Source organism: Lathamus discolor, chromosome 2 (genome assembly GCF_037157495.1).
Source record: "Lathamus discolor isolate bLatDis1 chromosome 2, bLatDis1.hap1, whole genome shotgun sequence".
Lineage (NCBI taxonomy): Eukaryota > Metazoa > Chordata > Aves > Psittaciformes > Psittacidae > Lathamus > Lathamus discolor.
The window spans coordinates 83,245,604-83,272,901 of record NC_088885.1 but is presented as its reverse complement, the minus strand read 5'-3'; the positions used below and the strand labels follow the sequence as shown (position 1 = coordinate 83,272,901).

General features: G+C 38.5%; 1 protein-coding gene across 1 annotated transcript in view; it reads right to left on the bottom strand.

Annotated features, from left to right (window-relative positions):
* Window positions 1-283: 283 nt before the first annotated feature.
* The window catches only part of MYO10 (myosin X), a 157,036-nt gene continuing 130,021 nt past the window's right edge, over window positions 284-27,298 (bottom strand). Inside the window, exons 24-41 of the mRNA XM_065667576.1 lie at window positions 27,032-27,071; window positions 25,680-26,582; window positions 24,383-24,506; window positions 22,892-23,135; window positions 20,534-20,629; window positions 17,189-17,282; window positions 16,356-16,411; window positions 14,104-14,246; window positions 13,582-13,776; window positions 12,265-12,422; window positions 11,133-11,256; window positions 9,092-9,389; window positions 7,294-7,501; window positions 6,552-6,688; window positions 5,510-5,630; window positions 2,552-3,004; window positions 1,988-2,179; window positions 284-1,709 (exon numbers count right to left, since the gene is read on the bottom strand). Coding sequence (XP_065523648.1) covers window positions 1,599-1,709; window positions 1,988-2,179; window positions 2,552-3,004; window positions 5,510-5,630; window positions 6,552-6,688; window positions 7,294-7,501; window positions 9,092-9,389; window positions 11,133-11,256; window positions 12,265-12,422; window positions 13,582-13,776; window positions 14,104-14,246; window positions 16,356-16,411; window positions 17,189-17,282; window positions 20,534-20,629; window positions 22,892-23,135; window positions 24,383-24,506; window positions 25,680-26,582; window positions 27,032-27,071 — 3,697 coding nt within the window. The 3' untranslated portion in view covers window positions 284-1,598. The remainder of the gene's footprint in view (window positions 1,710-1,987; window positions 2,180-2,551; window positions 3,005-5,509; window positions 5,631-6,551; window positions 6,689-7,293; window positions 7,502-9,091; window positions 9,390-11,132; window positions 11,257-12,264; window positions 12,423-13,581; window positions 13,777-14,103; window positions 14,247-16,355; window positions 16,412-17,188; window positions 17,283-20,533; window positions 20,630-22,891; window positions 23,136-24,382; window positions 24,507-25,679; window positions 26,583-27,031; window positions 27,072-27,298) is intronic.

The window sequence follows — 27,298 nt, the reverse complement described above, 5'->3', positions numbered from 1 at the left end:
AGGGCTACACAAATAGCAAAGGCCTGACTTGCACATTCCTTGTGGAGTGGAATTGCTCAGCAGTGCTTCCTCTGTCCTATTGGTGTAATGGACACATATCACATGGCCAAGGAAACCTGCCCCATCCAACTCAAAGCACATGCACTTTCCAAGCAGAAACATATATATACACACATGTAGCCTACACTGTGTTCCCGGCTTTGCTCCTGAGAAGACAAACAAAATTAGAGCTTTGTTTCAAGTCCAACTCAGTATGAAGTGGAAACATAGCACACCACATAAATTTTCTTTATTGCTGGACTTTTTTTATTTTCAGTAAGTACGCATGATTCTTTAAAGTCTGAGGTTTTTAATAACAGTAAGGTTTTTCAGGTTTCTTTTTTTGCTGTGGACAGAAAGACACCTTTGATCAAAGTTTTGCCTTATATTACAGTATTTCTGTACAAAAATAGAAGTCCAAAATCAGCTTATTATTGGCTGATATTCCCCAATGTATTTACATGGTACTGTCAAGAACCTTCATCAGGCAACCAGGTGAAATAGAGAACTCTGTATTAAAGAAGATGCGTTGTATAACTCTGCGTTCTCTAGTCGACTGTGAAGGGCTCTGACCTTTGGCAGTCAGTCCGGGTTGGCAAGTCCAGCCAGAATTATAAAAGGGTGATGTCTTTAAAAGAAAAAAGTTAATATTAAAACCTCAAGCTGACATTATGGAATATTGAACTGATAATTTCCGTATTAGGGTAGTCTATAAATATTCTCAGCTACATCTCTCTTTATAATACAGCAGATACAGAATGCAGACTTCTGCTACTTATACGGTAATACATATTTGCAATAGTAAAATCAATGTATGAAAATTTTGGAATTTGTTAATAAAACTGCTTATAAGGTAACCATACAATTGTAACAACTATAACTCTGAACTATTAAAATGTACAGAAGGACTGTTTACACCATTGCACATACTTACTCCCTTTGCTTCAAAAGACTTCTGAAATACAGAATAAAATTAATCAAATTTTCCTGACAGCTCAAATACACATGCACAGTGTGCACATCCCTGGAAGCAAGGGGAAACAAAATGTTGGTGTCCATCAGGAAGGCTGCCAGCAGCTCTCCAAGAAATATACCTTGCTCTTCTTCCCCTTCCCGCATGTGTATAGGCCGGTAGATTAGTGCAGAATGGATGAATGTAACTTTGTTTTCAGTGTTCTGAAAGGTCAAAAAAACCCCAACAAACCTCCTCTTGACTTTTATCCGCAATTTTAAGTCGATACAAGTTGGGTTTAATATTGTAAGGCACTTATTACTGCTTGTATCGCAGTGGATCAAGTCTTAAGGCATTTGTTACATCAACTGAAGACAATAATGCTTTGGAAAGTTTTGAATGAGCCAGCAGTTCTAGTATGTAACTATTTCAGCTGATTTTCCCATCCCCACCCTGTGGTCTTTCTAAAACAATGTTTGAAGATATTTTCCGTGGAAACTCCGGTTCTCTGTTAGCTTGTCAACAGATGCGATCATTATCATCAGGTCGTTTTGAGGCCAAGCGGTGATAAGTTCTATTTGGAGCACAGTAGAACTGGTTTATGTTTTCACCTGGAGCTGCCCTGACTTCCATGACTACTCACTGATCGAGAGGTGCTGTAGCGTTTTTTCACGATCATACTGATGTAAGCTTTCATCAGCTTTGCAATGTCTACCACCTGCCAAAAAAGTACAAAGAGCAAAGTTCTTAGTAAGGGAACAGTATGTGAATGAATTTCTTTAGACATAATGATATAAAACGGTCGAGGTTTCAACAAAACCCTTTTGCAGTTAAACAAGACTACTCAGCACTTCTACCTATCTCATTGTGTCTTTCCTTTAGCTTTACAGAAATCTTGAATAGATCTGTAACATTTAGAGCAATTACTTATATTACTAAGTAGCCTGGCTATCAGAACAGGAAGACCACAATAACAAAATTCCTTCTTTCTCTTACCTCACTAGTTTCAAAAAGCAGTTCTCTTTCATCCACCACGATCTTGTAGGTGTTAGCAAGCGGTGCACCAAATGACAAGATATGTTCATACTGGAACACCTCCAGAGGCCTTCCTTCCCCACGCTTGTAGACAGACACTGCATCAGCGCTGACTCCAAGCCACAACTCTTGTGGGAATCCCCCTTCTTTACACTAGAGGAGAAAATGTAAGTTAGCAGCAAAGGGAACAGCGAGAGCCACGCAACCCTTACTGTTAACATTCTTGTCTGTAACGATTTTTTGACAAGTGCATACTGCTTATCCCTCTGTGAACACAGCCTTTTACACTTCTCAAACTTGTTTGCAACCCATCAGGCTGGCATTCTGTCCCTCTGTATTTTCTGATTAACTAGTATATTTAAATAGCTACAGTTCTTGCTAACGGGTGTATGCTTTTAATATCTGAATTTTTTTTTACATCAGCTGTCTGAGCACTGAGATCCCATGTTTATGGTTTCACTACTTTGTAATGAAACCATCATGTATACAGGATAAACTGTAGCTTGAGTGTTCAGGAGGTCTTACCTCTACGTCAAAGAGTGTTGAGCCATAGCCAGGCCATTCCTTAATCAAAGCCATATACTTTGCCATAGCCTGCTCCTGGTTCATCCTCTGGAGTTTTTTCCATTTGTCAATAATACTAGTCCTGGCAGCTGAGATTTCTTCTTTGACCCACATGTCTAACATCTGATCCTCCTCCACCTTCTGTTTGCTGACAGAGCCACTGCGAAAACTCCTCCGCAATGTTCCTTCAAGAAAGCTGGCTCGTTTCTTCTCAGCCTTCTCTGCCGCAGTAAATGTTTTGGTAGACTGTGTAATGCGAGATCTCAGCTTTTGCAAGGGATAGACTTCCTCCATTTCTGGCACAGTGGTATGCAGAGTGTAATCTCCCTGAAGGTACTGAAGACGCAAAGCTGCAAGGACCTGGAGAGTTTCTTCAGGGGCAGGGTAATGTCCTCTAATCACTGCTTCATGAGCCTACCAAGGAGAAAAAGGTAGCTTTTTATGTACAAACAAGTCTTTGAAAGGACTGAGAGAGAAATACGAAGTCTATTTACTGCCAGGCAAACCCAGGATCTGAAATAAATGATCCATTAAATAAATCAAAAGTGGTAAATCCCTTGGCAAAAGTGTTGAACAGGGTTTACTAGAACTGCGAGGTAGCTGAGGAACTTGCTAAATGGGAATTACTGTTGCTAGTACAGCCCCTGGTGAACTCACATTTATAAAAGCAACCGAATTACTTAAAAAAAGAAGAAAAAAAAAAAAAAGAAAAGAAAAAAGAAAAAAAAAGTAAAGGTGAGAAAATCAAAATCTAAATATCTGATTGGCAGGAAGCCATCTATGTTCAAGGACATTAGAAAAATAGGTATCTAGTTTTACTTACTGCTATCAATGATCTGGCTCTGAAAACTGATGTTCCAAGCCAAACAAGCAAAGCCCTGGGACAGCTTTGTAATAATCCTCACTGAGGGGAAAGCAGTAAATGAATCCCAGATAAAATTCATAAAACATTTACATGTTATAGTAGTCTGTAGCATCAGGGATGAGGTTCTGAGCAAAGATGTTGCTTTAAAATCCTAGCACCTGCACACCCATTCAAATCTTTGGAAATGGGAAGCAGCTAGGATTTTTTTATTTCTTTTCATATAATACTAGTACAGGAAAGAAACATGCCTCATGTCTGGAGATGCAGGAATTGCAAGCAGTTTAGTAAACACATAGAAAGATAATCACATCTAAGTAAGAGCTGGTTCATTTAGGTGTACACTTAGGATGGAGACAGAATGTGCAAGATAGTTTACCTGAGATTATACACATGCAGAAGAAAAAGCTATCTTGTTGAAATGGAAGGACAGTGTTTTAATGAGAAAGAAATCTTTCAGTTCTTCTTCGGTGCCTCATGAGTTAAAGGATTCAAACTTAAAAATAATGGAGGTTACAGAAACTGATGACAAAAGGGAACTTTCTTAATTGGCTGAAAAAAGTTGATGACTGACATCAAAAGCAGACAATTAGGAAACAAGAAGAGAACTGATGTCAGAATGTAATAAGTCACCTCTTTAAGCTATTGCTATAATATTAATTGTAAAGATTGAATGTGCCATGCTTTATAACTGAAATACTATCATCTTGGCAAGACAAAGTATTTGGCTAAACACCAGTCAGAACAGAATGCTGCATGAAAACAATCTGCTTCAGCGAATGTGCTTGTTTTAGCTGTTCATACAGAGAACTATCTAAATTTGCCTCTTAAACCAATAATGTAATGTAAAATATCCAACGCAGAGATCTCAAGGATCTTCTTGATGTTTGAACTTCATCCCAAAGCAAAGGCATTAACTGGCTGACTCCTCTCTATGTAAAAACAGCCAGTCAGAATGGCAATGTTTCAAGGCCCAACTAATGCAATTGATTGCCCAGATCTTTCAGCCAACGATAAGCAGTTCTGGATTGACCTACTGTAGTAGGCTCTGGAAAAAGACATTTGGTAGACTCATGATGAAATACGGCGCCTGAAAAGCTGAACTGTGAACAAGGAAGGAATACTCTATTACAGTCAAGATGTTTCTGATCCTGTGGAAGGGAACAAGACTTCATGCATATGAAAATTGGAATATGTCATTTCACATTAGGCTTGCTTACCAACAGAACACCAGTGTCTTGGCATTGCAAATAGCCTTACACAGAAATCACTATCTGTTTCTAGTGCCCAACTGAAAGAAGCTGTGCACTGGAAGAATTTTTAGCGATTTGAAATATAATATAAACGGAGAAGGTCAGTCAACAGTAATAAATGCCATCAGTGAGAGTTTCTGAGCAACTACAGGACTTCATATAATAGAAATCAAACTGTTGATATAGTCAATTTTCATTATAAATCAATTTCACTTATGTTTTACAGTATGTCCCCATCCTGAGCTCAGCGCATTAAGTGGATTTCTGCTAATCCTAGCAATTTTACAGTTACTGCTGAGACTGGATTGATTTATTTTACTATGGTGTCTATCTATATATGAAATCACCTTTTGATTTCAAATAGAAAAAGCTATTATTCAATTAGTTCTGTACAGTTGCCAACATGGGTGTCTAATAATTAATTTGCTTGCCAACTACACATTTTTCACTTTATTTCTTGCACTTTCTTAAGAAAATGGTTTCATAAGAGCAAAATGAAAAGCAAGTATCATTCCATTTTTTAATGTGGCTTAGACCCAGTTACCCAATTTTTTTACCACTATACATAAAGCAATTCACAAGTAGTACGGAAGAAAAATCGTAACTCTAGGTAACTGATATGTGTTTCACTTGTGTCAGGATAAGCCTATTTTGACCACTGAATTACTTTATTTGCACTTGATGCTCGAATAGTAGTGCATTTAGTTAAACAGAAGCATAATCAAAACTCTCTCTGTGCTGCCTAGATCTCTTGCTTTTTTACTCCTCTTAAAAATGCCTCAAACCAGAACCTCTGTTCTTTACCTGCTCAAACATAAAGGCAAATTCCACGCTATCTTTTGGAACATTTTCTGTGTCCAGGAAGCAGTAGAGCTTGAAGTAGAACTTCCAGTGCATCTCACCAGCTTCAGCAGTGGCAGCAAGCCTGCACAGATGTGTGAAGAAAAAGAGATCAGATTATGATACCAGGCTCCTTTCTAAATTGACACCTGAAGAATCTAAACAAGGCATTCAGCTGAATTTTGCTTTGTTACACCTGCTATCAATCTGGTATTGTTGACAGGAGCTAAGCGTTTTCCGCAGTTATATCTGGCTGATGTCATCTGGGGTGGTGGTAGTGGTGTGTATTTAGAGCCTACATGAAAATCAGGGACTCACAAACGCTGACTCAATTCTCAGTCAACTATTACTAACCCAAATTCTTTTAATAAACTTTTATTTGTGGCTCAGTCAGGTGTTGATAAAAGCAACACTATTAAGTCCTGTTATAAAATATAATTGCACAACAATTCAGACATTCCTTTTCCCCTCCATTATTATGTAGATAAAGGAGTCTGATTACCATGCATGTAACATAAGGATGACAAACAGGTATTTAGACTTGTATTACGTTTTCTTACTAGAGTCCTATGGGTGGTTTCAGTTTTACTGGTAAGAAAAATGTGAGCCATACTGTGGTGGCTTCCATGTGAAGTTAGGTAATAGTTAGTAAGGATGGCAGTGACTGCCTGGAGTTCAGTTCTCCCAGTGCTGGGGCAGCCACAATGCTAGGAATGGTGGAAATATTTGTAGTAGTAGAAAAGCAAATGTGGATAAAATAGTGATGAGAAATACCACTCCACTGGTGTCAAGACACAGAAAAGCCAAACACAAGTAAATAGGTGGCTCATTAATTCCTTCACGAAAAAAAACAAAGATGCTTTTGTTCCAGGAATGGCCACGTGTGTCATTCAGCTGCATCATCACAAACAAGCAAGAGACAGAGAAAATTTCCAGTGTCAATAATGCTGAATTTATTTGATTGCTACTTGTTAGAGTAGAGAGAGAGAAGCAGAGGCATACTCACTTTTCAAACTTTGCCAAGACATCTGCCACAATGGTTCTGCTTTCAATTGCTTTATCAGTAGTTCCATTGTATTCAAACAAAGCAAACATGTTTCTGCTATCCTCCATGGCCAAGCCACGAATTAACTTTTCAACCACCTAATGAAAAACAGCACATGAAAAAAGCATAGCATGGAAAAGCAGTACCACAGAGTAAGACAAACAATTAGAAGAAAATTCAGAGCTAGGTTTTACATTAGGCTAAAAATGTTGGTAACATGTTCTCATCAGCAGTATTACTTGCTGTCAAATCCCACTTTAATTTTTATACTAAATAATGTTGATTCCTTCAGAATATGTATGTGCTATCACCTAGCCTCATATAGCTCCTGTATTTCACCAACCCAGCAAGAGTGTTCCAGTTTTACAAAGCAACTTGGCTGTCAAACACACTAGTATCTACTCAAGTTATTCCAGTAATGATTCTACTGAATTGCTTAGTTTTTCCTGCAATTTTTCCTCTAAGAGGAAATTACAACTACAGTTGGGTAATTCTCTGCAGAATAAAGACAGTTTATATAGCAGGGATTTCTTCAGAACACACTGGGGGGTGGGAGGAACAGCTCTGTAAGCCCTCCCTCCCCTGAAAGGTGTGACTGGTAGAGAAGCCCCGAGTGTTTCCAAAGTTTAACGCTACACTGCTGTCTGGAATGAGTGTGTAAAGGGACACACTGATTTTGTGTCAAAGCTGTCACCACTCTCACCTCTCCAGCTGTAGTGTGTGAGTTGATTGTAATCTTACAGGAGCCCCCACCATGGCAATAAACTGTGGATGTCATCTCCTGCCTGCTGATCAGAGCTTCTATTTCATCCCGCGATGGTACAAACTCCCTGCATTTGGTTTTCTTCAGAGATTCATAAGTAAAAAGTGCGTATTTCTCCATTTCAGTTCCTGGAAACTGGTCATGAACCCTGTGAGACAAATACAACTACTTTAAGCTGCCATTTTGTGAAATAGGAAGTTTTCTCATTTAAGAATGTTTGTTTTTCCTGAAAGTACTTCTGTATCCAGTATGCTATTTTATTGGCATGGTCAAAGGTTTATCTCCACTGTCAAGGAAAGTGTTTTAACTTGTGATGTACTGTGGGATAACTTCGATACTTTCAGCATTTTGTTCTACAAACCTAATGGAAAGAAAAAAGTGAACTTATATCATTAGCTACAGGAATCTTGCAATGACTCAGATTTGACAGAAAACGAACTATGGAAACCTTGTAATCAACTCCACTTTTTGTCAGTAACAGTCCTTGTATGAAGACTAAACTGCACTCATGTACTACACCAAAAAGCAATAAAACACACTTGACTGCTACACTTTGTGGTAGTGTCACTTAGGATACTTGATTTCTATCCTGATTTTCTTAAAGATTCTCTCTAGACGTTACTGTTCAGCAGTTAATATTATATTTAAGTTGTTAGTACTCACAATTTTAATGAACTCAGTTATTGAAAACTGTTGAATTTGGGTGGCTTTCAATACAGTGTTTCCATGATACTGCCAGTGATAACATACCAGATTCTTAAGAGATACTAAGGTTTAATTGTTGTGAAAACGTACAGGGATTCATGATGTACAAGGCATAAAAGATTATTGAAGTATTACAGAAATGCTGTAAGATGCAATCTACAATATTGAAACCAACCTATAAATGTTGTATCAGCTATGATTTTTTTAACTAGGAGGCCAGTTTGTGAGCTGAATTAAACTGAAAAAGTAATCAATATTGGATTTTTTCATTTTAACAATATAATTTAACTGAATTTTAACAATATGATACGAAGCTAAATTTTTTCACTGATCTTACTTTGGTTGAATGATGTATCTTCAATACAAGCATTTAAAAAATATTTATAAAATATTAGATTTAGCAAAGTGATTGAAAAAGTCCATGCTCTGCCAAAAATACAGACAAAACTTTTAAATTACTGAGAACAATTTGTTGGTAGTGGACTAACTTTACTAATGACACATTTTGCATTCTTCTGCTGCATAACAGCAAGAAGAACTCCACATTCTGGTTAATGATGAATCAGATTTGCAAACAAGCATTTTTACCTCAAAAACATCTTTAAATAAGATAGTGTTCTTTTACGTGCATGATGCATATTTCATAAAACTAAGGCAAGCGGGATAAAGAATTTTTAGCAGGTAGATTTGGACAGCTAAGAATGGGACCTGGGGGCATGTGCTGCAAGTCATTTAAGGAAGTTTATACAATTGCAGAAAGTTCCCCTTTTGCCAACGGTAACAAATTGCGCACTCGATTTTGTGGGATGTTGTTTGATTCTTCAAATGAGAACAGTTCTACCTAGATCAACTCATACACAGACTTACTACAACTTCTTTTTAGATTCATTGTTTGGCATAATTAGTTCACTAAGTGAATGCACCTTCAAGTCTCGCTTCAAGATACGTATCTAAACACTGTTACAAGTTGTGGTGAATAGAATGGTGAGGGAATAAGCTTCTTCTCTTGCTTTAGGAATTCAAAGGTTCTTACCTTTTGAGATGGAACTTCAGATATTTGAGGATGCTGCGACTTGGCAGAAATGTGCAACTCATGCAGGTGAGTATTTGCCAACTGTAGAGGTTCCCCACGCTCCCAGGGTTAGGCACTTTATTGGTCTGCTTGATGAGCTGACAGTAGAGCTCATCACGAAGAGGTCGTAAATCGTGTCCTGTTTGGAGGATACCTTGGATTATGGGGATGGGATCAGACATAGACTCCAGCTGCTGTAAAGAATTAAATATCTTGATGGCTTCATCTTGCAAAGTTGTGTAGCCTTTGTCTTTCAGCACTACAAAAAAAAAAAAATTAATAAACTGGGAGGAAGGTGTTCAGACTGAGATACAGCAGAAAAAGCATTCGGGCTTAATATAGGAATTGCTTAATGCTGTTCTGTGACCCTCATTACGCAGGATGTTAGAATGGGTCTTTTCCATTTCAAATGCATGATGCATACTCATTTTATGAGTTAATTTGCTATTGAGATTTGTTCTGAATTTAATGAAATCCCACTTTGACATTTTCGACAACATAACTTAAAAAGTCTGTCTTGCTTGATTGGAGTTTTTTTGATGGAGAATCTTCCTTCCAGAGTGCCTATCCCTTTCTCACTGTCACAACAAAGTGAAAACCTAATCAGATCATAAGTGAAGTAAAGCATTACTGTGTTACAGAAAATTACAAAGATACATGGCATCACTCCTGTCTACAGCAGTAGCATTTCAATTAAACCCAACCAATATTACTAGACTAAATCATTGCTATGACACTGACACTTGCTTTTTGAGTGATGGAAAAGGCGATGATTGTTTTTGTACTCCAGATTATTCAACATGGGCTAATAACTTTTGTAGTCTACTTAAAAGAACCAAGCAGTTCTTGGGTTCAAGAGATGGAATAGATTGTCCTGATGTCTGAATCACTCAGGCCTACCAATCATCAAAGCGCAGAACAGTACAGATTCATGTTAAGAAATTTCTAACCTGACAAACTATTACAGAAAATAACTAGAATTCAACTGCAAGTCAAGGCAATAACTAAGCATCAGTCTATCTGTGGAGCTACATTTTGTATTGGGAAGATTTAGGCAGGACTTCCACCTCAGAGGGAGCTAGATGTTCCTGTCCATGGGGAATAAAGAGCAACCATGCTACACTCCTCTGTGGGACAACCTGCTGAAGTGCCAAGAAGATTAAAATTGTGCCTTGCCACACAGGAGGAGGGGGAAGAGTAGAGAAATGTTTCTGTTAGGATTTTCCTTGTCATTTGAGCAGAAGGATATCACTTGAGTTACCAGGAAGTCTTCCTTGGAATAACTTAGCTTTTAATCAACTCCTACCCTCATCTCAAGGATGAAACTTCTGATTTAAGTCATATCTTGTTTAACATACAGTCACAAAATAAGATAAGCAAATTCATTTAAAGGCACCAAATTCACAACCATCAAAAGCTCTGAATGATTCGTTCAAAACAGATTTCTAAGTTAGCGATTGAACTAAGGATATTAGAAGACATGATTACACCTATTTCAGGAGTAAACGGACCATTACTTTTTAAAACCATGTGCACTCAAATGTTGTTTCCCATAAATAATGCTTCCCACCACAACTGGTGAAACTCACGCTTGTTAACTGAAAGTTGTGGCTGCTGCAGCTCCCCACATGGGTAGAAAACAACAATGATTTGAGGAGAGTATGATTCAAGGGCACTGAATGAATTTGTTTCAGCTGCTTATTTCAGTGCAAGGCTTTTCAAACTCAGTCTTCTCAGCTGTGTTGCCGAGGGTAACAAACTTATATTACAGCAGAAAAAGCAACCTTCTGTAACACATGTGCAGGAGCACCTCAAGTACATTGATCTGTGCTAGACAAAGTGCTGTTCCCTACCTCCCAGCAGAGAACAGGGAAATCTGTCTATTTCTGTTATAAACATGTATTTTGCTTACTGTTATTTCGCTATAGCCCACTGAGAAAAAATCCCATCCTCTGGTTTAGTCTTTTATAAGGCAAAGTGTTTCAATGATTTAAAAACTTACAGTTTAGATTGATGTCCCCATACGGCAGCGGCAGTAATGGCGAGTGCAATGGATGATGAGTGTAACGGAGAATAGGGTTTCTCTTATAAATCTGTTCAACCACATCAGCATTCAGGCAGTTTTCCTATTGGGGTAAGAGATGAAGTAGGATTTTGGGTGCAGCATTAACAGTTTCATAATTTTTTTTAAGTGTGTTTTCATTTTACATTAATTTTTAATTAAAGTTCTGAAATACTGGAGTAAAACATCTGTATTCAAGTTTTACTAAAAAAAAATATTTCTCCAGCATAACTAATTGGTCTTTTTCAGTTAGAATCTACAGTAGCTACCATAACAAAATAGTCTAGAAAAACTACTGCTGTAAACTTGATGTACCCACTCTGACATCTAAATTCTGTTCTTTGGCCAAGTTTGACAGATGTGTGACCACTACCTTCTATCAGTTGTGAACTCCCACATACGTTTGTCTACTGATCTGAAGAACAGCATTTGTAGTCTTGGAATTTAGGACTTGATACTTCTTTTCCATAAGAGAAGAGGTGGCACTCTAAGGGAAAAGGCTGGTAGCAGTTCTCCCCTCTTGCACATTAGCAGAGATCTCCAGAAGGACATTCTCTGCCTATGCATGCAGTATCTCCAACAGGACCATAAAGCAGTAAGCATTAATTGAGTATATTTCTCATCACACAGAGACATGACATGCTTAGCTCATACTATCACAGAAGAAGAAAAGAACCATAAATAAAAAATAAATCACAAGAGCTGTCTAGTCCACATCCTGGTGTGCTGCTCAGTGTGGACATGGCCAAACAGGTCTGCTAACTCATGAACCTGCACACTATGCTCTACTGCCAGGTATAGCAACCTCTATAAAATTACACAAACCAGTAAAACTTGTTACTGTTTTCATAGAAAAAAGTTCCCCCTCTTGCCCTCCAAGCTGCACTTCAAACTTTGCTCTTTTACTCTTTAGATAGAAATTCCTTTATCAGGTCATTGAATACATTCAGGTTCCACAATTTCAGTCCTTGCCACTGTGTTTTCTGCTTTATTGCCTAACATGCCAAAGCCAACATAAAAAGGATTTAAGCAACCATTCTTTCCCAACCCACATCCTCCTGTTTGTGCCTACCTTAATATCCTGAATAAGTTGCTGAGTTGGTGTATCAATTGGTGCTTTTGTGTCAATTACATTCTGGATGGCACTTGACCAGCGGGTTGCCTCATTAAGCAATTTTGTATACAGACGGTAACAATGTTTGCGTCCATATACAGTTACATTCCAATAACCTAGCACAACAGTAACAATTATTAATCATAGAAGCCATATCTCTAAAAATACCCCAAATTCTATCTGAAAACAACTGTAGTCTCATTAGACTCCAAGTACTACATTGTGCATCATGCTGGCAGTTTTACAGGAACTAAGTTGCACGAGTACTTAAGTATCATAATACAGATACTGTGGTGTTAAAGGAGATTCATTCCTTTAAAAAAGCCTAGGAGTAATATCAGAGTACAACCACCATGATGCAGCCTCTTGTTTTATCCAGTAATCTTAGCAAAAGTGACCATAAGACAACACTATGGAATACTGTTAGCTACTTGTGGCTTATGGGCCCTACTACTCCAGTCCGATCTGCAACAGGAAAAACTGAGACAGTCTTGCTTTGTACGTGAGAGTCTTTCATAGTCTGTGGTACACATACAAACAGGTATAAAGTGTCAACTACTTCTTTAAAAAAGTCATTAATTTCACACCAATGGGGTGACAACTATGGTAGGAAGATCATTTCAGTTCAAATTCTCCCTCTGCATCATTGTGTGGGCTTTTTATGAACCAGATGCAATTAAAGAAAATCTTTTTCATCTTTCACTAGCGAAAGCCTCTTTGAAGTGTCAGTGACCCCGATGAGATTATATAGGACTGTCAGCAGTCACTTGTTATTTGCAAATAGCCACTTCCAAGTTGAAAACCAGTTCTGAAAATGCACAGCAGAGCTGCGTCAGCTACAGCATGTAGGTTAGCACAGCTATAGCATGTAGGTTAGCACAAAGAGGACTCTTACCCTAGATGTCCCTATAACTTGCTTCACCAAAGTTAGTTCTCATAGTTCCTCAGCACATAAAATAGTATATGAGGAGAGTGCTGCTCTTGTCTTTCCCCATGTCTTTGATGTGTAAACATAAGTGTTCACACTAACTCAGCAGCAGTGTCAGTCTATGACAATTTAGATGTTGGCAAGAACAGATTTTACTCCCGTACACATTACCACTGCTGTTTTCCCCCGGAATTCCATGTAAAACGCCCCAGTGACCTAGGAACTTTATTTGTTCATCAAACTGCAACCATAATAATCCATTTAAAACATTCTTATGCACTGTTTGTTGCATGACGAAGTAGTAGGACAGAAGGTATCTGAATGCATATTTGAAGAAGAGCGATTACCTGTCTCCTTGAAGATTTTTTCATCAGGTGGGACCACTGAGCAGAGACTGTTCAGAACCAGTGTACCCAATTTCAAAGCATTTTTCTCTGAACTCTTGTAGTAGTCCAAAGAATTGTGCGTCAAAACAAACCAACGCTTCTTTAGTTTTAACGAAGACATCTTTGGGTTGTTCTTCACTTCCTTGTGTAGCCATCCTGGTAAAGACACAATTTGAATCACACATTTTTTTAAAACAGAGTTGCACAAAATTAGGTTGCTAAAAGTTTTATAAAAAAAAAAAAAAAAAAGAAGATCTTTTGTCAACCTAGAAAAACACTTTTGTCATTATTACAGTGTTTTCTTACATGGCACAACAGGAGTATAATTTCAGCTATATTAATTTGTGAGTAAACTCCACCGTACGTGGAGACAAGGCTCCAACACTCCTGTGCTGGCACATTATCCAGATTGTACTGTGAGAACAATCTCTTTGAACCTTAATAGATGTTATTTACTTTGTTACTGCCCCACTCTGTTCTTACCCCTCACAATGAATTCTTGTCCCTCCACTCTAGTGTCCCCCTTTGACCTTTGGAGCAGAGTTATCCAGTGGTGCATCTCTTCAGGAGTGTCAGCATTACAGTGAAGAACACGATTAGCAGTGATGATCACAAATGAATTTGGTCTATGAAAGTAAAAGAAGATTGAAAAAGCCTTTACAATCAACATACACACCGTTTACACCTCACTCATCATAACCATAAATACTGTCCATTGTCTACATTTTCTATTCAGATAAAATCCATCCACCTCTAAAGCATTTGTTTCAACACCACTAAACCTAAAAAAACCCCCAAACAAACAAACAAACAAACAAAAAAAAAAAACAACAAAAAACTAAAGTAAAAGGCACTTGAAAAGACTCGATTATGTTGAATTCACACCAAAATGCCAGGGGTTTGAATGGTGGGAAAGTTTACATTAAATTTTAACTTGTCGTACCTCAAAATAAATCTATGGTGAGAAAACCCTCCAATCTTTAATCAGCTTTGGATGTGAATCAGAACTCTAATTCAGGGTCAGGCCTATTTAGAGTGTCTGCTTCGGTAGCTACATTAGCTAAAACAAACTACAGTTTACAAAGGTCTATAGTGAAGCAGCATGTGAACAGAGTTACTTTTATTTTTAATGCAGTGCAACCCAATTTGCATAGAGTATAATCTATTTTTAATGAGTCTGGCTTTTACCCAGTCCTACACCAGGATTCACTGAAGCATGAAGAACTAGCCCAAGTGAACTGTGCTGATGGCTCTCTGGATCAGACAGGCAGGTTCTTCAGCCTAAGAACACTTTCATTAACCCTTTACCGTTATTTTTTTCACCCTGGAACACACAGATTTTTAGACCTGTGAGATGTAGAAAATGGGAACGATGCAGTCCAGGCTACCCCATGCTCTAAGGTGTAAACAAGGGTAGATCAAACTATTAGGAGATTATGACCAACAAAAGCCAACCCTTCAGCCTCCCTTCTCCTTCTCCTCAGTTTAGGAAAATTACAGAAGCCCTATTCTTGGGATTTGTTTCAAACACAGGTTCACAGGGTTCTCTGCTCAGCTTCTCTCCTTTGGGCTTCCACTAGTGGGTTATATGTGTCAAGATAAAAATAATCAATATCAGTCAGATTAGTTTCCTAGTTGAAAAACCTTCCATCACTGATTTAGATTCAGAGAACTAAAAAAAACCAACAGTCAACCCCACCAAACACAACTCAAGAAAAAGAATCTGTGTGAAACAAGCTTACAGGAGAAATGCCATTCCGACTTAAAAGTTTGAAAGCTCTGGACATTTGTGTTTCATTGTTTAGGAAACCTCGTCTTATAATCACTGTCACTTGTGGCGTCAAGGCCAAGAACAAACCAGTAACTTAAACCCAGCTGTTTCACACATGTGCAATGAGGAGACTGGGATGAACTCCTACCGTACAAACAGCACCTCACAGCCAGTAACCTTATATGTAGAGTCATTGACTGAACCCAGATTGCTTTTTATCCCCTGAAACACTGTGGCTAGTTCAAGAACTAAGAATATCCTGATGGTTATTTTTTATGCTGCATTGTCTCCTTTGTTACAAGACATTTTTATTCTGGGAAATAATTCTCATCACTATAGAATAAAACATTCTTGCATGAGAAGCTGAACAGAAAAATGTTAAAATTAATTTTTCTGCCTACTGTATTGCTAAAGGACTCAAAAATAAGCTGTTTTTTCCCAGAAGCATTACTTGTATAAATGAAAGAAATATTTAACCTTTCATTTTTTGATCACTTTTGTAACTGAACAGCTCATATACAAAGCAGTGCCAGGAAAGTTAGTGAAGCCCCAAATTAAGATTAGATATTAGGAAAAAAATTCTTCACACTATGAGGATGGTGAGGCACCTTCACAGGTTGCCCAAAGAAGCTGTGGCTGCCCCATCCCTGGCAGTGTTCAAGGCCAGGTTGGATGGAGCTTTGAGCAACCTGGTCTAGTGGAAGATGCCTCTGACCATGGTAGTGGGATTGGAACTAGATGATCTTTAATGTCCCTCCCAACCCAAAGCAGTCTATGATTCTATGATTCTGTGATTCCTATTCCATGTTTTAACAGGTGGTGTTTAATACTATGAAAAGGTAAGCAATAATAAATTACTTTAATGCATGGTTGGTCAGTAGAATATTGAGATTAAATTATAAAGCATCCAATTTTGACTAGAGAAAGGGGAAAAAGGAAGTCACAAGGCATGGTTCTGACTTACCTATCTGGATTGTCAGCAGCACAGACAGAATCAATCAGTCCTACATCAAGCGTACCCTATAAACACCCAGCCAGAAAAGGAGGAAGACATTTACTATTACATTACTCACAGTACTCTTCTCAGAGATGGATGAAAGGAGCAGCAGCTAAATGAAATGCAGATTTGGGTATCAATTTCTCTTAACCATTATAACTGCTAAGGGTAAAACTAAGAAACTCAGATAAATAGTTCCAGTAAAAGGTTACCTCTAGTTAAGCTGAAGGCAGCTCAAAAATTGCTCTTACTTTTCTATGCTTCCAAACTTGTTTGAATGTTTCACTTAGAAGTACCATCCCAATGTAAATGGCATCCTCTGAGAACAAACTTCTGAAGCCATTAAGCAGAAGTTTTTATTTCCCCTTGCTTGATGTGAGGTTCCAAATGTATTCCACTTATTCCCAGTGTATGTTGTACAGAATGATAAATGCAGTTTATGTGCAGGACCAGAGAAATCTCAGATTTTCAACTCTTGGGTTTTTATTTTACTCATTAACTGTAACTTTGCAAGACTTCAAACTCAAGCACAAACTCTGTTTTGGTAGGAGCTGGACCATAAAAAAACACCCCTAAAATAATAGTCATTTTTCATCAAGGTGAATGATGGGTAAGGAATCAGAAGTCACACTCTCTTCTTGCATATCTACAGGACCAAGGGTATGGAGACTCTAGCCAATGTCACAGCTATGACCACATGTAAGGAATCCTAGGTTGTGACTCTCAGAAGCTGTGGCCACCACAGTGCTCCTGTTTTCTAAAACTATGTGCTCTGAAAAGTTCTTCAGATTTAGACTTACCACAGCATTCTGTGGATTTGCCTGCTCATCATGCATCTCTCGGATCTCTTGCTCTGTGGATGCATGAACTTGACTCAGTACGCTAAACCACTGGCTGTGGAAAGAAAGGCAGCAGTGTAAGTAAAACGATGCTCCTGAACAAGCCTTCTGTCACCTTTGTTCTGCAGAGTTCTAGCAGGTTCTTCAGGTTTTTGAAATTGCTTAAGATTCCTTTTTGTCAACATGCAGAAAAGCAGCAAGGCTTTCGGTCAGTTCAGGTAATACTGGGTACAAGGAAGCCCCTCCAGATCTCCCATCCAAGTTCATGTCATACCCTTCTTCCTCAAGACAAAAACCTTCTACAAAAAGTGGCGTCTCTGAAAAACTGGCAGTAAGCACATTGAAATATCCGCGTGCTTAAAGAGTATTTGTAACACATTCCATATATTTAATTGGAAAAAAGAATACATTTCTAGCTACACACAAAGCCTTTAATGGGAAACCCAACCTTCAGATTACAAATTCTGCTGCACTGATAGCGTGGATGGTAATAGTTTCTTACAATGATACTTCCACAAAGACCACCCAAGTCCATGAAGTTGTCTGAGAGGGGGAAAAGAATAAAACCCCCAAGCAAATACATCTACATTTTTTTGTTCCTGGTGGAACACTGAAAAATCCAGCTACTGGAAGGACCAGTGAAGATGAACCAGAGCTAATGTGTACCACTCCAGTGGCCTTGTGTACATCCAGAACAGGAAAAGTGGCAGAGAGGTTTCCAGTACTCAGCCTCTAGTGCTGAGCAGCAATTGCAGGATTTAATTCCAACCACACCTTCTGCTTCTGGGAAATCTCTACCCTTCTGGCACTTATATATGATAAAGCTCAACTGCTCTAAGCAATCCCACTGAAATCTGAGGGCAGAGTTTGGCCTGTTTGGCAGGTTCCTGAATGCCATTCTTTGAGATAGGAATTTGCCATTCTAATGAAAACCACCTGGGGCCAAGTTTTCAAAGGGCTGAAAAGCCCAGCCTTTAAAACAGACTACTCACTTTTCTGCAGAGGCTCCTCCACCACCACCAGGATGAGGAAACAAATGCAAAACTACTGGATTTAAATTTAAAGCTGTCTTTTCTGCAATTGCTTATAGTCATAGAATTTATACCTAGGACACTAAAATGCTGCCTCCTTAACTCCAGCATTCAGAAGCCAACTGTTCCCCACACCGTAGATAATCTAGGAAGCAAACTGACAAAAGAGCTTGATAAAACCTGTGTAAGTTTGTCAGACAGCACCATCACTGCCATATCCTAAGTCCTTTCTAACAGCTTATGCTTTCATTAGAAACAATCCAAGGCATATGAAGAAAAACAAAGATTTATAACGACTGACAATAACGAAGATGAAAACATATTCAGTTCTGATTCTTTTGTTAAGACTCAGAGGTAACCACAGAGAGGTTATGCTTAGCACTTACTTTGCTGGATGTAAGACAAGGTCATTGAAAACCCTTCAAAAATGAGGGAAGGCTCATCTACAGAGAAGGAACCATCAGCTGAAGAAAACTAAATGTCAGCTACCAAAAATTTCCCACAAATTAAATTCAGCTTTCTTTTTTTTGCACTCAGGAATTGCAAATGTACTTTAATGTCAATCTTCTATTTAAAACCAGAGAAAGACTTCATTTAATAATAATTTATTATTGGATTTTAAAGAACAATTTAGAGTTTTCATAATTTCATGTCTCTTTGTGTAAACAATGAAAAAGAATTAATCATGGTACTTGGCAAAAGACAAAGGCAGATCTGACTCTCCTTTTGCTTTCTTCCCTTTCAGGACCTCCTTTGTCTTTCAGCTGAGTCCCAGAACCCAAGAACAGGGGAAAAAAAAGACTAGGGGTTTGAAGGGAATAAACCCTCAGTAATGGCTGGCCACTGAAGCATTACTTCTCAAATAGATTTCCATGATCAAAAGAGTAATTCCTCTTTTGGAGGGTGTGTGGGGGTCATGTTTCTCTTGGTTTTTCCCTTAATTTTAGCAAAAAGCAAGCTCAGATCACAATTTAGCCCATGTACAAAATACTTTTTTCAGTAGTAGACCCAGAACCACCACAGTCCAATAACTGTGTACTTTACTTTAAATAATGCCAAACACTAACAAGACTTTGACTTAAGAGCTTACACAAGCAAATGCTTACACACCTCCGTCATCAAAAACTTTTGGGATGACTGAGAAAAAAGAAATATGAAATACACTGGTAAGTACACTCCTCCTCCGTGTTTAAGAAAAAAATGAAAGAGATGCACGACAACAGACAAGTCTTTATGCTGATAATTTCTCATTGGTCCCTAGGGCAGGAACACAAGCCTAATAAAAGAGACTTCAGCTAGGCCTTCATTTTAAAATAAATTCAAATCACACAAGAACCTTAACAAGAACTGCTGGAAAGGTCATAACTTGTTTCAATGGTAATTTTAAGGATGTCTAAAAAATGAAGAGTGATTCTGCACTGTAAGCATTGCTAAATTTATACTTGGGGTCTTGTGATACAGGTAGGTATTGTACCTTTAAAAAGAACAGAATACAAAGCAACTTTCAAGGCTTCACAGCAAAGTAGCTCAAGTGATGTTGACATACGCATTCTGTATTCTGGCCTAGAGGCAGCAAGGCAATGGGTAATAAGCTTTGATTACTGAGTTCACTTTATTCAAATGCCTGATTTTTATGGACAAGCATATTATTATCTCGCATGAACTGTAGTATAGGATTTTCTTTTAAGAATGCACTAAAACCAATCTGACAAGTCTGGCTTGCTCTTCACCTGCCAGGCTCCCCCTGCAGTTTGATATAGATCGTTTAGCAAGAAAGGTAAGACCCTTCCTAAATAAGCAGAAAGGGAAAAACTCTCTTGCGTGCTCTTCTTATTCACAAACATGCTTTCACCATAAATTCCAGTCACCCCATTCCAATTTTTATCTGAAAACATTTTAGGCTCTGCTTAGCCAAACAGATCCCAACCCTGAAAGAACAGTACGTTCTTTCAGACAGATTGCAGGATTCTGAATACTGATTTAATCTATGCAGCAAAACACTGCAGGATAACGTACAAGAGGAGCATCAATGGCTGCCTCTTTACACACATACTGTGTTTCAGAAAGTTGCTAGTAATAAATTGATAACAGCCAAATTTGGGGAAAATTTTCACTATCAGTCTAACTCTCCCCACTAATATTCTGTCATGGGATTTTTTTCTCAGCAGGCCTTTCAAAAGTGTTAAATGCAATGTGTTTAACACAGCCTCAATGTTTTGTGACAGTGGACAAATGAATGACAAGCACAAGTCAGACTGGCACAGAGATTTCATACCTTGCGTCCTCAGGAGACTCAGCAATTAAGTGGTAGGTCCTGTCGCCCATTATTAGATCAATACCATTTTCTTTTCCTGTATTATCAACAATCTCTCTGAAAAAAGAAAGCGCAAAGATAAAGCGTTACAGGTTGTCAATGTCTGGAAAATTCTGTTCTGCCAAGAGGCTCACAAACCACTGACACTTCAAATAACAGGAGTCAACCTTCAGCAGGTTCATGTGCAAGGCTCACAATGTGGTTTATCAGACAGTATTAATTCATCAAACTGTAGCTGTGTTTTCTGCCTATTTCTGTACAAATATTCTAACTATGATTACTGTCACTACACCAAGTTGACTACTTTGTTACTGTTTTAACAAGAGATGATGCCTTTAAAGAAAAGGCACTATCGAACCTCAAAAGAGGCAAGGATGACTGAGTTGAGAAATGAACATATTTCTCAACTGGCTGCATACCCAAGTAATTTTTTGAGTGCTAAAAACAAAGCTCTTGAAGATTAAAACCAAAAAGCAAACAAAACCTGGATTAGTGATTCTGTGTGGTTGTGAGCCAGCATAAAGACAATTCCAAAGATGGCTTCCAGAAAAAGCTGAACACTCATCTGCTGAAAAATTGTATCTTTCTGATGTGTAGTTTGGATATCTAAGTACTGGTATATTAAATAGCCATGAACCACAAGATTTTTAAGGAATATTTGAAGTATTAAATCAGGTTTTCCTGAATCAACTTGATTTCTTTCTTGCTGTTTTACTGTATTTGTCTGAAGCTTATTATTTCCTTAACTAGCCATACTTCCTTATCAGCTATACCATTCTCTTAAATCTCTATCCTATAAACAATATATGCAAGCTCTGCTTATCAGGCTCATTAGGACAATTTGTCTGCTATTTAAACAAAAATCTATAGTTCTGTCCTGTTTTCTTTAATTTGGTTTCCTTCCCTCCCTATGTTGAGCAGTGTCCAACAGAATACCTCCCTGTTCTGTGTTTTAAACAAATCAGCCTAAGATTAATATAATTTGCACAGGGTCCCTAATGTGGAGTGGTGAAATATGTAAGTCAGACAATGTGTTAGGAATGCACTCAGTGAATATTAAAGTTACATACAAAAGCTATTGCTTATTTCTCATAACATGCAGATCTTTAAATACAAGTCCCCTTTCTTTTAGCTGTTTTATACACAAATAGTCATTGATTGAACTTACAGTTCCAGTTAGGTTCAACAACCTTTGACAATTTTAAAGGTACATTCAGCAATAAACTTCAGTAAGGCACAGTCAATGAAACAATGTGGTGACAACAGAAAAAAGACAGTTTAAACATATTAGAAAGCTATGCTAGATACATGCTGTGGTACATGAGACAGAGTGGTAGGAACTTCAGTGTCTATTCAGAGATTTGCTTGACAGTCAGCAGCCCACTGGTTTTACAAGAGCAAGTCAGGATGCTCACTGAAGCTATTTACTTTGCCCTGCTTGAAATCGAGCTCAAGCCAGGACCTCCAAACAAAAGATTAATGTAAGCTTTCAATTTAATTCAAGTACTCTGTTAAATTAACAAAATAAAAAGGACAGTTGCAGATTACAAGAAGCAGAGTGGAATGAAGTGCTACAGCCACTGCTATTTTTCTCTTCCTTTGAAGAAAGCTCAGGCACACTTATACAGAAATGAGACTATCAGTGTTAGCACACTCTAATTTTTAAATTTGGTTGGATAATAAAAAGTTCATAAAGCACACTGACTGTTTAGAAGGAAAAACTACCATCCCTTAGAAAACTGTTTTTCAGGAAGCATAGATTTTTAAGGTACGAGGAACTTTAGTTACCTTACCAGATGTAAGTTACTGTTAGGTCTAGTAATTTTTTTAAAATTAATGTACACATTTTTAAAGACTTTTCTACCACTAACACAATTATTTCAAACATGAAAAAAAAAATCATAAATTCACACAGAAGATACAGTTTTGACCAGCGCTAACTTAAATATATTCAGGGCCTATTCATTCCACCCTCTTCATTCTAGGTTTGCCTGCAGCTATGGACTTGGCAACATGCCCCAAATTGCCTTGGGAATCATTACAGACTAAGTAGGGCCTCTAGTCTGGGAGAAAGCATAGACAGGTTCATTATAGCAGCAGTTTTCTGAAGTATTTGGCACTGGCTTAGCTCTGAGCACTCTGGGGACAAAAGAGAGAGCCAAGTAAGGACAACACTTGCTTTCAGTAACTGCATCACACACACTTTTTTGCTTGCATTCACACAATTTGAAGGCAGGCACTAAACATCTTCCCAGATTAAGACTCAGGAAGTATTTAAGAGGAACTATGCCTAACATACAAAACCCCATATAAACCTACTTGGCTGTTCGGACATCCATGGCACCCTTTAGCTTTTCTTCACTGTCATTTTCGAAGTACATCAACCTGGACTGTCTGAGAACAAACCATCGTTTCTTCCAGTTCCTTCTAGAAAGTGTAGATGATCCACCCCCCTTTTTGTGAAGCCAACCCTGCTTAAGTGCTTCCTGCTTGGAACGAAACCACAGGAAGGTCTCATCTTTCAGGACACACCAGCGTCGCTTCCATGTGTTTATTAAGCCACCTGGCAAGAAAGACAGATGTGTGTTTATACCTAGGTAAGAGAAGCAATTATAATGTAAAACAGAAGCGGCGTGACCAAACTAACGCTGGAAGATGCTGACCAACGATGCTACACTTAAACTGAGTCTCTGCTATAAGCCACAAAACCAAAGATTTTACTTTTGTGTATCCTTAAGGCCACCAATATTGCTGTCTACCTTATAGATTACAGCGAGTCTATACATAACAAAAACATGTTTGTAGCATTTATATAATTATATATACTTATACATAACATATATATAAATAATAAATTATTAAAAAGTCTTACTGCACTTGAGAATCAGATCTTTAACACTGTTTTCAATGTATCAGTGACAATCTCTGAAAACGTTAAGTGTTAAACTCTGTCCTCTCTCCAGGTTATTTAGGGGTAACAACATTCACCTGAAACCCACAAAACCTGAAAAAGCTACATGTAAGAGTAGGAAATACACTAAGGTGTGCTCAGTCATACTAAAGTGTGGCTGTAAGGCAGAGAATACACCTTGCACTGTAGTTACATCACAGCCATGAAAACCATAACCAAGCCAATATATTCCTGTCATTCCACAACTTATTGCTAACTATGTCAGAAAGTAAAAGCCCTGCTAGTGATGCCTGCATTATTTTTCACACAAACATAGCTGTGCCCACATTCATCACTGTTCCTATTCCAGGAAAGTTATACTACAGTGATGGGTACCAAAGATTCATCTAAATGTTAATTTACTATCAATCATCAGAAGGTAAGACCAACAATCTTAACCAGAGAATTCCTGTGTATATGCTTTCAGTTTCTCATGCCCCTTTGCCACACATACCCTTTCTTGCCAACTGAGGTCAGTAAAACTGGCCTGCGATGCAGAATGCTGCTATGTTACAGGGGTTTGGGAGCAGGAATCAGTTTTCCTCAAAGTTTGGCACAACCTGACTTTGTGAGTTATTTTGTTATATTTATACTGGATATTCAATTGCTTACGAGCCAGCAAAGATGTAAAATGAAACAGGCAGCCCAAAGTGTTGATGTTCCTTTGCAGAGGGGGCAAACACTGCTAGATGTAAGCCACTGCAAGTAACTTAATTTAAGAACAGCTCAAATTTAAGTTACTTTTCCACCCTCCTTTGAAAAGTAAGAAAATAGCTTAACTGTACAGGAATTGGAGTTCAAGGTATAATAAACATTTCTGGTTATTTTGTATATTTAGCAAATTCTGATTCACCCAGTACCTTTCATGTACAGAAAGCTGTGAAAGTAGGGCAGGCTGACACAGCTGTAGACTGAATCCCTCCGGTAGGAAAGTTCATCATCTGTATCAAACCTGGAGTCAAAGTCTTCTTCACTGTCTTCAAACTAGAGAAAAGAGGAAACAAAGGTGAAATGATCTCTCATGGTAGGGTTTAGATAAAACTGGTTTAGGAGTCCTCAGCTAAAACGTCTTATGATGTATTGGAAGGGCATGACTCCTCATTGCTTTTTGCCCAGTTAACAAAGGAAGGAGTACATCATAGTAAGGTGCAGCTTGAACTCTTTGATTATACATTAGCCCTAATTTCATGTAAGAAATCTATAAACCAGCTTTGTAACTGCTCAGGAAAGTTATCCCCTCGCAAGAGCATGGCCAAGTTATGCTACCTTGTGCAACCTCCCTCTATCACTGATGTGCTGTGAGTAACAGTTTAGAAAAGTCTTGAAAAACAAACATATTCCACAAGCTGCAGTAATAGCTTTCCTCCACCCTCACCCCAAATAACCAGAATTTCTGTTCTGTATCAAACACACGCAGAGTTGTGCAACAGGAAGGAGTCCTCAACAGAAACAGCTAAAAGTGTTTTTGTCCTAGGCAAGAGCTGCCAATTTATCCCAATGACCAGGATGGCTCTTTGATGACTGGTTTTCAGTACATCAACTATATATGTTTTAGTGTAAATGTTTTCCTTCTAAGTTAGTGTTGCTGAAATAGTTTTTTACTTTCCTAACCAGTCTCACAGAAGTATTCTGTCTGCCTATATAATTTTAACATTTGTCATCATGTAAAATTTACTCTCCGAGTAATATTGAAAAACCTGGCATTTCAGGGACTTCTGTAAGCAGTTTTATTCCTCCATACTGTAGCAACTTGCACGCATAACAGAATCTGGTTTTTATTTCCTGAAAACAATTCCCCACCTGGTACCTTAACTCCAAATATGCACAGAGAAGAATTTTGCTTATGAATTATGTCCAAGGCCATGCACTGAGCTCCTCACCAAATAATGTGAAGTTCTGCATTAAAACAGAACCATATCCTTGCATAAGCTTAGGACTGCAGGCACCATCTGAGCTGCTTCTAACTCTAATGCACTCACCCCAGTGGCATCTAGATGGCAACAGACAACTATGTCCACACACAGTCTAAGCAAGTCAAACTGCACAACGCAGACATTTGTAACAACAGCTACAGTGATTCTAAGGCTGTACAGTGGGAAAAAAAAGAAATCAGGAAGCACATATTAATTATTAGATAATAAAAACAGTGATACTTACAGAAGACTGAGCTCCTTCGGAGCTAAACCGGTATGCTCCAGAGCTATTGTATGTCCCAACTGAGCATCGGTAATCTGGTGACCACTGGCTACTGTGTGAATTAGAGAAGGTCACGCTGCTACCAGAAGTAATAGCACCATCTTCATAATCGTCTTGGTCGTAATCATAGTCTCCATCGGGAGAAATAAGTTCCACAGAATTTGGGGGTCTACATGATACATTTTCTGGCATGCAATATGTGGATTCACCACTTGAAGAGTTGTGGAGACTGACTGTATCATGGGCAGGAGGTATAAGCATGGTGTTGCTAGCAGTAGGAATTGTTGGCACCACGGTATCATTCATATAGGGATCCTCTTCTGAGGAGTCATCGCTTGTTCTGATGCCACTGGTCCTTTGATCAGAATGGCCATGCTCACTTGGGTTGGGCGAATCCTTAAATGCATCATCATCAGCTTCAAAGCCCTCATCTACCTCCTCCTCAGGATATGGCTGGCTGAAGTTAAAATTGGGTTTTTCACTGCAGGCATTTCCAGTCTGTTCAGTCAGTTCAGCAGGATACCCACCGCCCACAGAGAGAGACCTCTCGATGTTTCGGACACATTCATCAATCTCATCAAAGTTCAGGGATTCCAGGAACTCCTGGGCTGCTCGACATGCTTCATCCTCAAGCCGCCGGAGTTCCTCATCTCGAAGCTGCTGCAGCCTCTGCAATGAAGCCTCTGTCAAGGACAGCTCCTGCTGCTTCTTCACACGCTGCAGGTCTTCAATTTCTTTTTCCAGCCGCAGGATTTCTTCCACCTGCCTGCTTTCTTTCTGCTTCTCTACCTCTTGCTTCAGCTCTGCCTCCTTCTGGGCTTTTTGAATGGCAGCCAGTTCCTGCTTCTTTCTCTCTTCTTCAGCCTGCATTCAAAATAAAATAAATGAAAAAAAAAAAAAAACCCACCACCCAACCCTTAAAATAAAGCACTTCAATGCAAGATTCCTTTTTTAACACTTATTTATTTCAAAAGCACTATGCTCCCACCATGCTGTTCCATTTAAAAGGACCCTTATCCCTACATCAAAAGCAAAAAGAAAGAAGAAGAAAAACTAAAGCATGATTCTATTTGCTCACAGATATGGGAAGGCTCAAGTACGTGCAGAAAGTTCGGTCTTTGCCAGAAATTAAATGAAGCATGAGGTGAAAGAAATTTCCATGCAAACAACTGTATCAAGTTTCCTTTTGCTTTATCTGCCAACTCCTGTAATAAGTTTAGTTTAAATGCCACAGATGCCTTTTAGTTTTTTAATGGCTGGGTTGAGATACTCAAATAAACAGGATGGCTGAAAGCATAAAGAATATAATTTACCTGCTGGGCAAGACGCTCTGCTTCTTGCCTTTGTCTTTCCCTAAAAGTGAGGGAAGAAAAGAAGTTAGTAAATCAAGCTCAACATAAGCTCATCACACACCTTTGCTAGGGCAATAGCTCAGTTTGCAAAGATCATCTGCCATATGGAAAAAACAGCCAAAAATAAGGTCACTAAGAATATGTTTGTGAATATGAAACTACCATGATAGCCACAGGCATCTTTTAGCACAAGATGCAGGGGTTTCCAAAATCACTTGATAACAATTA